The sequence below is a fragment of the Notechis scutatus genome, chromosome 2 (assembly GCF_049901735.1).
Source record: "Notechis scutatus isolate UNSWTSFEM ecotype Mainland chromosome 2, rNotScu1.2, whole genome shotgun sequence".
NCBI lineage: Eukaryota > Metazoa > Chordata > Lepidosauria > Squamata > Elapidae > Notechis > Notechis scutatus.
The window spans coordinates 42022186-42035330 of record NC_142010.1 but is presented as its reverse complement, the minus strand read 5'-3'; the positions used below and the strand labels follow the sequence as shown (position 1 = coordinate 42035330).

The 13145-nt window shown below is 37.5% G+C and overlaps 1 protein-coding gene across 5 annotated transcripts in view; it reads right to left on the bottom strand.

The window, feature by feature from the left end:
• ITPR1 (inositol 1,4,5-trisphosphate receptor type 1) overlaps positions 1-13145 on the bottom strand; it is a 246074-nt gene that overhangs the window by 107159 nt on the left and 125770 nt on the right. For all 5 annotated transcript variants that reach the window (XM_087954613.1, XM_087954609.1, XM_087954611.1 and 2 more), the window contains 9 exons: positions 10626-10761; positions 9419-9471; positions 8240-8407; positions 7983-8153; positions 6264-6329; positions 4497-4634; positions 3089-3214; positions 1582-1782; positions 153-404 (listed from right to left, as the gene is read on the bottom strand). In XM_087954613.1, the coding sequence (XP_087810739.1) occupies positions 153-404; positions 1582-1782; positions 3089-3214; positions 4497-4634; positions 6264-6329; positions 7983-8153; positions 8240-8407; positions 9419-9471; positions 10626-10761 (1311 nt within the window). The remainder of the gene's footprint in view (positions 1-152; positions 405-1581; positions 1783-3088; positions 3215-4496; positions 4635-6263; positions 6330-7982; positions 8154-8239; positions 8408-9418; positions 9472-10625; positions 10762-13145) is intronic.

The following is a 13145-nucleotide window of genomic DNA, read 5'->3' as shown; positions in this document are numbered from 1 at the left end:
GGGAGGAGTAGGGGAGAGGCCAATGAAGATTTCATTGCCACAAATTAAAAAAAGTATAAAAGCTTCTGTAAAGTTCCTCATCCTGATTAAAACATAATTCCCAGCCGTTCACCTCAGCTTAACAAGCAGGAGCGAGCAAAACAGCATGTTACCTCAGGTATGCAATCCTCATGGGTTACAACTCTAACGATATCATCCAAGGGGAGAAGAGAGTTGCACTTGATTTCGGTGTAGACATTTTTGCCCTCTGTGCAAACAGCCAGCAATTCTACTAAGTGGATATGATACATGAGTGCACTGTTTTCATCCATTCTGTCCCGTTCTGATCGCATCATCTGCACTAACGTCTGGAATGAGGCTCTGTCATTGTAGAACACAAGGACATCTTCCCCTGCATTGACCAACTACCAAGAGAAGAGAGTCATAATTCCATCCTACATGAAGAACAATTAATACAATGTTCAACAGGCTCCTAGCAAATCAGAAAGCTGCAATCATTATCATGTCTTCTACAATATTTCTTTGACAGTTCATACATTTCTACAGCAAGATTTTGACATGTTTCTTAAATTTATATTATGAATAAGGGTAATCTGGGGAAGGTATGCAAATATGGGATATCAGGACTATCGCTCTATCTTGTTACAGAAAATTGGTATGGTGGTTTCAATTCTAACTAATTAACGCATACACTCTTTTGAGTTTAGTTCACAAAGCAAATCTATGTACTTCTCTTAGAAAAAAAAACAGAAGAGACATACTAATGCCTTCTGGCAAACATATTTACTAGAATGTAAATCCCACTGAAATATGTGAGATCACATCTAAAATAAGATGCTGATTTGCAGTCTTATAAGAAAGTGACATGGCTCTTGTTAGTAAGACATTTCTTTAAATACCATATTTTTATTTTTTTTCCTTAGAGAATAAACCACTTAGCTCATTCTTGTTTTTTATAGCTGTGTTTCTTCACAAACAAAACAGATTTACAAAATTAACATATTATACCTTTTTTTTACTTGCCAAACCATTAAAATATTAGATCAAATAACTCTGATAAAAGTTGTCACATCAGGGACGCACAAGGGTGACTACAAGGGGGCAGTGACAGCTGGCTGAGACTGCTGAAGGCCCCAAGCTGCCTTATCAGCCCCAGTGCTATTGCTGCCAAGGACAACCTGTGCAGGTTGTCCAAAAGGGCCGGGATGGCAGTGGAATGATAAGCAGGTGGTGGGAATTAAAGAGGAGGCAGTTCCTTATCTTCCCTTGCCTTTCCTTACCAAGCTTGGGTCTGGGAATTAGTTGCATCAGGGTAATGATCACTGGGATTCGGATAACAACAGCAACTGGAGACTGCCAGGATTGCTCTCATTAGAGGATGCAGTTGCGTGACATTGTGCTTTATGACTACATTGTTTAGTTCCAGTCCTGATTACTACAGTATCTTGTGGACTACAGTATAGCTTTTAATACCAACTCCTGAACATTGATATCTGACAACCAGCCAGTTTCTCATAGTTTGGAGTTTCTTAAGGCCAATCGTATATCTATAAATATGCAGTACGGATGCATCTTTCTCACCTCAGCCATGACCATATCCTGACATTTTTTAATGAACTTCCCTTCAGCCTTAACAATTGTCTGGAGGAATTTAATGTATTGGACATTCCTTCCATGCGTTTCGATGCAGTGCACGAAGTGTTGAACGACTCGCTCATTAATTTCACTGCAGAGCTGGAAATTATTCATGAAGATATGCTGCATTGTCATGGCTTCCAGTATCTATATTAAGGAGCAAAACAACAGAACATAACAATATTAACCACTCAACAAGTGGTGTTGTGTATTGGATTTAGAAATCAAGGGTACCATTTAATAAGACAGCTTTATCCATACCTTTCAGACTCTTGGGATTATTTTCTTACAAACTGCAGATTACAAGCAAGACAGAGTGTCAAGGGCCAGGGAAATCAGAAGATACAGGCAGTTCAAATGAATATAAAGATTTATTGCAAGCTTAAACTCTCTACAAGCATCTGAACTACTAACAGTCCAAGGAAATTTATGGTAGATAAGGGTCAATGGGATTCAAGATGGGCTGGACTTAGATCTCCTGTGGGCATGAACAGACTCATGACTGGGACATGTTTGACCTGCGACTCAACCTGGTCATCTTCTAAAGCAGGGGTGTCAAACTTAATTTCATTGAGGGCTGCATAAGGGTTGTTTGACCTCAGGGGACTGGGTGGGCGTGGCCAGCTTAACATCATTTGTGTCAGGGGTACCTGTGGTGGCCAGGGGGGCATTGTCTTAGTGGAGAAAGGCGAGACCAGGGAAAAGACCAACCTTTGTCCTCCAGAGGAGCCTCACTGTCCCTTTCAGGCCACACAGAGGACCCCCCAGAAGGTGGCACAGGATATCCAGAACCCTAGGCAGAGCACCCCCCCCCCAAGTTCTGTTTTCATGGCAGAGGGCTGCAGGAGGCCATCGCAGCCAAAAACAGAGCCCATCCAAGTTCCGTTTTCACTGGCAGAGGCACCACAGACCAGTCCTTTGTTGTTTCCAAGGCGTCCCCACAAGCCGGATCTAAGCACCATGCAGGCTGGAACTTGCGCGTGGGCCTTGAGTTTGACACCCCTGTTTTTCAGAGTCTGCCAGTGACCCATTTTGAAGAAAAAAAATAAACCATCAGAAAATGAGCTATTGCTGGTTGGTGTGCTGTACCATTCTTGGAAAAACATAAACCACAGGTTTCATTCATTGAACCACATCACATTCCTTCTGCTTTATTATGAACTTTTCCATCACATAATTTGTACTGCAGCACCCCGAACTATTGAATATGCTGCAATAGAAGATATGTAACTCGGTAAAATTGTGAGTGACTCTGTGTGCCAAGAAAGAACAGCTTGACTTAGGACTTTTTGCCTGTTTTTGTATTTTTAAGGCACACAGGCTTTGGCATGAAGCAGAAATGAGGATTTCAAAATTGGATTTGTATCCAGAAAACTCTCAGTGAAACTCAAAACTCAACCACTTGGGACAAATATAAAACAGGTTTATGGAATAGACTTTAATTATTTCTTACCCCAGGGTTGAGAAACAGGTTTATATGCTTGTGTAGCAAAGCCTGGTTTTGTTGATTGCCAGCACAGAAATTCTGTAAAAATTCATGGGCCAGTTTCATGATCTCTTGCATGCGTATATCTTCAGCCTATAACACACACACAAAATAAATCTCCCAAAGGATTAAGATTACAATAGCTTCAGGATGACCTATTCTAATAGTTTTACATTGGGATTAGACAAATAGAATCCATGCCTGTCCATAATAATTATATCAAGCAAATTAAAGAAAGCAGGGGTAAGGTTCTGTGATGTAACATGTTACCATCACCAGTCACTTACAAGATTTCTAAATATTTCATAGCCAATTACAGAACATCATTGCCAGTCTGTGCTCAGAAAACCATTAGCACAGATCATTTTATTAATGGGAAGAATAGACACACCTTTTAAAACTACAGTAGCCAAGTTCTCTTTTGAAGATCCTCATAACATTTAGCTAACAATCAACATACATACCGTATGCACACAATTATTAGAACATTCAAACATCATTACTAAGAAACTCCTTACTCCCTTACATGAGTTGGTCAACTCAAGGCAACATAAATACCTAATGCTCCCTCCTCTTATTTTCTCTATAACTCTACTCTTGTGAGGGAAGTTGGATTGAGAGAAAGCAATTGGCCCAATGAAAGGAAGCTGGACATCCCCCCCCCCCATTTTCACTAGTTTTAAACTCAGAACACCCAACTGTTCTGTACGTCTTCTTGCCATTCATCCTTTGTGATGCTTTGCTTCTCTTGTTGAATTGCTTCAAGACTATATACATTTACCAATTTTAAATTGGGAAGAAAATCAGCTACAAAAATTACAATATTAATTTCTATGCATAACTGAAGGACCAGGTATTGCTTTAGACACTTCATGGACATTTATATCTCCTTCTCAATAAAAACCAAATTATTCTGGCTTTTTCTTTTATTCATCCTTGTAATAGAGAAAGCTTTGGCAGAAATTCTGTCCAATGTTGCTTCAATAAGCAACAGAGCCATGGTGGCACAGTGGTTAAAATGCAGTATTGCAGGCTGACTCTGCCTACAGCCAGGAGTTTGATCTTGACCAGCTCAAGGTTTGACTCAGCCTTCCACCTTTTGAGGTCAGTAAAACAAGGATCCAGATTGTTGGGGGCAATATGCTGACTCTGCAAACCTCTTAGAGAGGACTGTAAAACACTTTGAAGCAGTATATAAGTCTAAGTGCTATTGCTAAGCATTAAATGAATAAACCATTTCCAAAGATATAGAGACTTAACACTAGCAGCTTCTTTGATGCTCAGTGCCATTTTTGAGAGGTGGGCTTTAGATGTAATAAAGGTATGAAAATATTTTGTGGACAAAGTTAAAGTAAAAGATGCATGCAAACCTCACTTTCTCATAGGGGATTTGTAAGAGTTCCAGTACCACCGCATGAGCCCCCATGTTTCGGAGCAATCTCTGCTGCTGTTTCCTGCTTTTCCTGACCAAGATACTCTCCTGGACACAAAGCTTGCTAAGGCGAAGCAAAATCTGCAAATAAATATTCCTTTTAGAAACCGATTTTTCTCCCCAGACAAAGCAGAAGGAAAAACTGTTTCTTCGACAGAACAAAGAATGATACAAATCAAAGAGTTTGGTTTTAAGAACAAAACAAAGAAATGAACTGTTTAAATAAGGCAGCAATTTTGTTAAGATTGTGGCTACCATAACTAAAGAGCAATGTTGGACCCTCATTAGTTTTCATATTCAAGGACAACAAGCTTCTGTCTCTTCATATTTCAGTAACAAACATACAGCAAAAAAATCATCCAAATCTTAAAATTTTCATGTGGATAAATCAATATTTCCAGGAGCTGACACTATTATCTGCATTGCTCTAAGCAATATCAGGTCTACAGGATCCAATCTGGGTTGATCACTGGAACCACTGGTTTTGTCTTCCATGCTTTTGGACATGTACTGGAGCCCTTCTTCAGGAAAATTCTCTCTAGCAGAAGCAGAATGATTGACAAAAATGCTTAATTGGTCAATCTAGTTTTTTTTTCTATTTGAAATGAGGAAAGGGAAGAGAGAGGCAAAAGAGACTCCTAACCATATACCTTCACGTATTTTATAGTTGCATTAACAGAGGGATACAATCAAGATCAAGTGAAGTAGTAATACCACTCTATAAAGCCCTAGTAAGACCACACCTAGAGTACTGCATCCAGTTTTGGTCACCACATTATAAAAAAGATGTTGAGACTCTAGAAAAAGTACAGAGAAGAGCAACCAGGATAATTAGGGGACTGGAGATTTAATTATATGAAGAACGGTTACAGGAACTGGGCATGGCGAGTCTACTGAAGAGAAGGACCAGAGGAGACATGATAGCAGTCTTCCAATATTTGAGGGGCTGCCACAGAGAGGAAGGGGTCAAGCTATTTTCTAAAGTGCCTGTAGGCCAGACAAGGAATAATGGATGGAAACTGGAAAAGGAGAGATTCAACCTGGAAATAAGGAGAAACTTTCTGACAGTGAGAACAATCCACCAATGGAACAGCTTGCCCTCGGAAGTTGTGGGAACGTCATCACTTGAGACGTTCAAGAAGAGATTGGACTGCCATTTGTCAGAAATGGTGTAAGGTCTCCCGCTTGGGCGGGGGGTTGGACTAGATGACCTATAAGGTCCCCTTCCACTCTGATTATCTGTTATCTCTTATCTGTGTTAGTTAGAAATTATATAGCAAGCCTCTATTTCTGTCCTTTCATCCCTCCTCAAGCAATTGGGAGCACATATTGGGATGAATTTAAAACTATTTGCCCAATTGAAATGCAAATTAAGATATACAGATCACACATATTATCAACACTTCATTTGCCTAATTTATCACATCGTGAGCTTGTTAAGATCTAGTTAGACCGAGTTATGATATTTAAGATTGTTCACAAATATTTATCCCTGTACTGAACATTTAGCTGTTCCTTAGGAACCCAAACTCTTCAACTACAGAACTCCATGTATCCAGCAACTGCCTTTTTATCTTCCCTAAGTCAAAGAGTATTTTATGTTCAAACAATAACATAATTACTCTGTTACACATTTAAAATTCTTCAGTGTATACATAAAAAAGAAAAGAGTACAAAAGAAATTGATATTTGGGAATGGAAGAATCTTACCTCTTTTACTACCCTGTAATTATAGCTACTAGTGCTTTCTGGTTTAGATGATTTGCTGCGACCTTCCTAGGGGACAAACAAAGATCAATATTGCTTTTTAAAACTCTGGAGTTCATGAATATACACTTTGAGCATTTTTTTTGTTACCAGAACTCTCCAATGTTTACTATTGCAGCAGGTTTTGCCTAAACTGAAGCATTGAGAAAAGGCGGGTGGAAGTTTTAACAAAATCTTAAATATGTATGAAGATGATTTTCTTCATGTAAGATCAATTTCTATCCTATCATTAATTATCTAGTAGTAATTACTGAAGGCATATGGCAAAATTTTATTTCCTTTCTGTCAACCTTATTGTAGCAATTTTTCAATAACCACTTAAGTTTTAGTACTGTATGTTTAATGCTATTATTACAGACTAAAGATTGAGACATGCTGACATTGTACACATACACGTCTAAGCTGATATTTTCTCACCATGCAACTAAACATTTTTCTTTCAGTTTATGGCACGTAATGAAGGATGAATTTGCTGAATTAATTTGCACATGGATTTAAAGGAGGCAAGCATGTTAATTTGACAAGAGACATTCCAATTTTACAGTAAAAAAAACCAGTAACAAACAAAGAAACACCACAACTCTATTAACTGTATAACAGAAAGTTTTAGGTTTTTTACACTTTACATTAACATATTATTGGAATGTTGACTGTTCATATTTATGCTAAAATACTTTATTTTTTTTAACTAAAAGAATTTTGTATTTGTGAGCTGTAGATTTTAATAAAGTTTTTTTGTCAATCTTACTTCATGGAGTGTCTAAGTTAAACCATTTTTGCACTTGGTCAAGAAGCTGTGTGGGGTGTGTGTGTGTGTGTATTTGTGTCTTTCCAAGAGTTATTTAGCTATAGTTCTCAACATCTCTCCACTATATTTGATATTTTAAGATGTGCCGTAGGTCACCTAACTTTGCCTAATGATTGTGTATTAAAAAAAACAATGAACTTTTGAGCTTATACTTTAGGACTAACACATAGCAATGAGTGAAACTCCTAAATTATTAATATTCTTTGGAAAGGTTTTAGAGGTTCTTAAAACTAGTTAAATTTTATGTACAAGTTAAAAAAGAACTGCCTTAACTATACTATAGCTTGGAGTGAAGGGTTAGAATATGAGTGGCGTTTGGTTATGAAATGTGGACAAGCAAAGAACGAAGCGCAGATGGCAACAAGACCCTGAGCTACATACCTAGGTTGGATATCAGTGGGATAAGTTTTAAAGAATGTTTAATCCATATGATGTGATTTAAAGATGTGGTTACATCTATAAAATACTATTTTTTGTATCATTGAACATCCCAGGGTGATGAATAATAAGAATCTATTCCAAGTTCTGAAATAGATACTGTAACGCTGAAAATATAATATTACTGTAGATATATCTTATTTTAGGATTGTTTCATGTTGCACATTTTGGTTTAATAATCAATAGGTTGTTAATAGGATGTTGGGAAGGGAAATAAAATTAATACACAAATATGAATCTTAATCATATTCACCAGATTTAGACTTTAGCAAACTGTGAAGAACTCTGGATTTACTGTATATGGTTTGGACCTAAAATATTTATTTAGATAGATTATAATGGGAAGATATTAAATGGGATCAGATTGAACGTAATTAATAATATTAAAAATCCTTAATAAAAGTTCTTTTTCTTACCTCCTTTTTCTTATGTTCATTTTCTCCTGTTGTTACATCTGCAGCTTCATCAGGCCCCTGTCCTTTGTATACCCAGAGTTCCGATTTTTCAACAATGGACCTCAGCTGATCCAAATCTTGCTTTATCTGCTTGTAATTGTCAACATCTTGGCTGGTAACAAGCAGTTGAACCTTACATGAATTGCAATCGGTTAATTGCAGTACGTGTTTGCTCTATATTTCAAAGTAACTAGAGAACATCGCACAACTGCATTTACCTGTTTAAAGGCCTGGAGGACTTCTTGCCTCTGACTAAAGTGCCTGAAGAGTAGCTGAAGTGCCCCAGATACTAGTGGGGGATAGTCATGCATTGTTAAATGGAGCAAAACTCTCAAGAAAGTTCTGCCGCCATGATCATCCAAATCTAGTGGTGTATTCTCTTCACTAAAAACACAAAATATAACAACATTAAAATGAAAGTAAGAACTCTTACTTTTTAAGTAAGCTTAAGGACAGCCCAGTTTCCCTGACTGTATTTCATCTGGTGTTAGGAGAAAGCACTATAAATTAAAATTGAATATAATGTCAGTTATTTAACCACCAGTGGAAAGTGAATGACAGCTTCTTCATTAGCAACTTTCTCCCTTTGTACTTCTCTCAACACCAAGCATCTGCATTTTGTCCTTGAAAATTAGTAACTTCTTTCTCTCATTGACTGCCAAACTTCTTAGGTGAGCTCTACCCAGCTTGTCTTCATAATGTTGGAACATTCAACATTCATATTTTATCACAATAAAGATATTTAATCCCCACTCATCATTGCATTCATGTCATGTAGAATGCGACCCAACATTGTAGCACACAATAAAAGATGCTCCTAAACTACAGCATTAGTTTTCCTCCAACCTATTTGTTTTATTTTTCTTTATTGATGGAGCATAAATAACCTCCACTTCTTAGATATAAAAATTCCCTATGTGTATTTTAGCAAAGAAAAGGACAAGCAAAGGAAAGAACAAGAGAACTGAATAAAATAGATGAAACCTCATTTAAATCTGGTAAATAGAAAAGATCTAGGCATTATAGTGCATGGCCAATATTATTTGCTTGTTTATTAAATGTGTTTTTCAAAGGAAGTCAATGTTGGAGGCTTATATGTAACTAAGTGGGTTCTCAAATAATTGGTACAAGCAATTTGAATGCTCACAAATATTTTGCCCAGGTAGCTACTTTTGAGAACATATTCATCCTCCATTCTTGGGAAACAGTTGCCAAGACAGTATGCTCAATCACAAAAGAGTCCCAGAGGGCACAAAAAGAGATACCCATGGGCACACTAGTAGTGTAATGTGAACCCTCAGAATTTATCCTCTAAAACTATGAACATCAGGTTTCCAGAAACTATTTTACATATAGTTGAGAACAAAAGAATACAAATTGCCATAGTTTACTTTCCTGCCTCCAAATATCCCTTCTGCTTGTTCTTCAATATTTTCAAAGTCAAGAGCACCTGTAAAGGAAAACAAATAATGTGGTCTATGCTGAGTTCAGAACAATAAAACAATAATTCAAATCAAGCCATCACTCCCCCCCCCCCCTTTCTGAAGAATAAAATAAGTGAACTATAAGAACTTACATCTAACAAGCAAGGCAGTTTTTCCTGCTTCAAAACTGTAAAAGCATTATATAAATTAAGCCAGTGAGGGAAATGTAAACAGTTTCCACAGAAATTGCTTAATGGAACAATTTATACTAAGACAGATAGCAGAAGATGCTCTATTTAAAAAAAATATTTTAAAACATGCTCTTGTCATTTTCCCAGTTCAGCAGAAGATGAATAAGCAACTTGTACATTATCCATCTGTGCTTTTCTCCTCCTAATACCACTCATTCACAAATTCACATGTAAAAAGATACTATGTTTATGAACTGTATCATAGAATATACAAACAGTAGATCTATCAGTAACTCAAAGATCTCACCTTTCACTCAAGTACATAAATCAAAATATACTGATCACAATATTTAGACACCTTCCCCAATCTGGCTTCTTCCAGAGATATGGGACTGCAACTCTCAACGCCAGCCCAAAATACAAGAAATCTTAATTTAACCCATGCTTACATCTTTTGCAACATACAAATATGGTAGCAGATTGCCATAACTTCTACTTTGCTTAGAAAGTGGAATGGATGTTGCTTTATTTTATTCTGAGCTGCTCTAGATATTAATTGCCACAAGAAATAGCCTAAAAAGTATTGCTATTTATACTGACTAAAATCAATATTACAGGACATTTTGAGTGTGTTAGACTAGAAAAGAATGTGCTAATCTTGTGCAAGACAAAAATATTCCCTCCTGTCATAAAAAAGTCAGTGGGGGAAAAGTTGAAACTGCCAAAATGTGTTTCAAATGTTAATGCAAAACATCAACATGAAAATGGATATATTTAAGCTTTTGTGACCCAAAATGCACCACCAATAGCCTGAAAACCATCTCATAAATCTTAAAAATAATGGGCCAATACTTTCTGTAGTGCCTCTTTTGATGAGTGAGGGGATCTCACTGGAAGGGATCCATCATCAGCAAGAGAAAAAACAGCAGCTCCCAAGCTGAAAAACATTTGCTTGTACTCTGTAATGCAACAATATGCAAATTACTGACCTGGTACATTTGGCATTTCTTGATTATTGCTCCCTGAAGGTGAATCAGATGTCTGTGCATTGCTTTCATCAAATTCTCGTTTAAATATACATAGAAGGCATGAGATTCGGTAATCCAATCTCACATTCAAAATAAACTGGTGGTTCCAATGTTTGAATAAAAATGAAAACAATATTAATTATACAATGTTATCCAGGTTGTATTCCAAGAGACAAATAAGCTTAAACTGTGATGGATCTTAGGTTACCAAATTTAAAGTATCAATGAACTTTAGCCAAAAATGCATGATATAAACAGAAACAATAACAAATAATAACTGAAGTTATTTTCTATACTTAAAATCAACTTAAGTAAGAAGAAATTTCATCTGAATCAATAGTGATTTGAGAGAACAACAGAAGCACAGTTTCATGCAGTTTTGAGACCTCTAAAGATAATGAAAAAAAACAAACTGTAAATCTAGTGGATTGATTGGTTGCCTTCTTTCTAAGGCTGAAAAAGAGCAGTAAGAGCAGTACAGACATTGCTAGGGGGCTGAGTTAAATGTATCATCAGCTTAGACCTGTTGCATTCTCACAAGGATTCCAATTCCAACTCCTCCTGAATTTCGTTTAGCCTTATCCGGCACCAGTTTACTGTTGATGAGATTCTTGTGCATAGGCTTGAATAAATCTTCTATGTTGCTAACTAGTGGTCCTAATTCTTCACGCCTGACAGAAGCTTACATCTGATTTATATTAGCATTAGAATTGAAATAAACACTGTTTGAGAATACCAGGTAAAGTCTGGAAAAACAGTACTATTGGTAATCAGTCTTTTAAAGTGTTCATTGTACAGTATTGTAAAAAAATGGATTGTCTAAAACTGTTGAATAGCACTATAACTCTATTAAACATATTTTGACCATACATATTTACGGAATACAAACTAAAGAACCCTTTTCCAGTAGTGACCACAATATGATTGACTTTTGTCTCAACATACGTCCACACAAAAATCACCACTATGATGTAATCCCCAATTGTAACTTCAAAAAAGGCAACTATGATCTTATAGACAACGATCTCTCATCCCTTGATTGGCAATCTCTATTCACTGGATGCAATACTGTTGAAGACCATTACAACATATTTTTACTTGAAGTCAAAAGAGTCATCAAACTATATGTTCCAACAACAACTCCCAAAACAAAACAAAAAAGCAGATTACCCATATCAATAAGGAAACTTCAATCCAAAAAGAGATCACTCTGGCGGAAAAACAAATCTGGTCACGTTGCCAATTTCAAAAACCGATACAAAAATTTATGCCACCAGATAAAGACCGAATGCACCAATTATCACATTAAACAAGAGGAAAACCTTCTAAGCACCAATTCCACCTGTGCTTTTTACAATTTTGTAAACAACAAACTAAAAGACTCAAGGTCCATCCCTCCCTTGATAGGACCTGATGGTAAAGACTGCAACGACGACACCATTAAATCCAACATCTTTAACACATTCTTCGGCTCAGTATTTGTAAACAGCAATGGATCATGCCCAGTATTTCCTAGCCGTACCACAGATAACAACAATGATCTAATACATATCGATTTCACAGAAGACAATGTTGAAAAATCACTACGCAATCTAAAACCATCTCTATCTATTGGACCGGATGGAATATGTGCCTACTTCTTAAGAAAGCTATCCACTGCCATAGCCAAACCTCTAAGCATAATCTTTGAAAAATCTTTCAGAACCAGCTCCTTGCCTAACCTATGGTCACAAGCCACAGTCATCCCCATCTTCAAAAAGGGAGACCCAAGCCTAGTTGAAGATTACAGGCCAATCTCCTTATGCTGCGTCACCTGTAAAGTCATGGAATCAATTATTAACCAATCCATTATCCTCCACTTAGAGACAAACAACCTACTCTCCAATAAACAATTTGGTTTCAGAAAAAACTATCCTGTAATCTGCAACTCTTACACTGCAAAAACATATGGACGATGTTGTGTCCCTGACTAGCTAAGTCTTCAACCTGGTCCGCATTTTGAGCGGGACCATCTTACTGTTCCCATTGGTTGGTGCCGTTTGACAGCAGACTATATAAGGAGCTGTCAAACGGCATCAACTGGGGCAGTTGGGGCTCCGGCTCCAGCCAGCCGGCTGCCAGCCCAGCTGGGCAGCCATGTTAATCTGTTACTGCTTCAAATAAAGAAACGTTATTCTTCAGCTCCTGCGTCTGCCTGGTGTGTCCGTCTAGACCAATACAACACTGGCGACGAGGATGGGATGTCAGAAGAGACACCCAGGCAAGAAGCTAAGTCACTGAAGAAAGAGCTGAAGCCACAGAATGTCTGGAGCCGCAGACAGTCTCTGCGCGCCAAATTTAAAAGAGCCTCTGAGCTGAGGAAAAGAAAGTCTCTCTGAGCTGAGGAAAAGGAAGTCTCCCTGAGCTGAGGAGAAAGTCTCCCTGAGCTGAGGAGAAAGTCACTGCCTGACAGGCACTCTAGCCTCCGTGCGAAAGGCACCC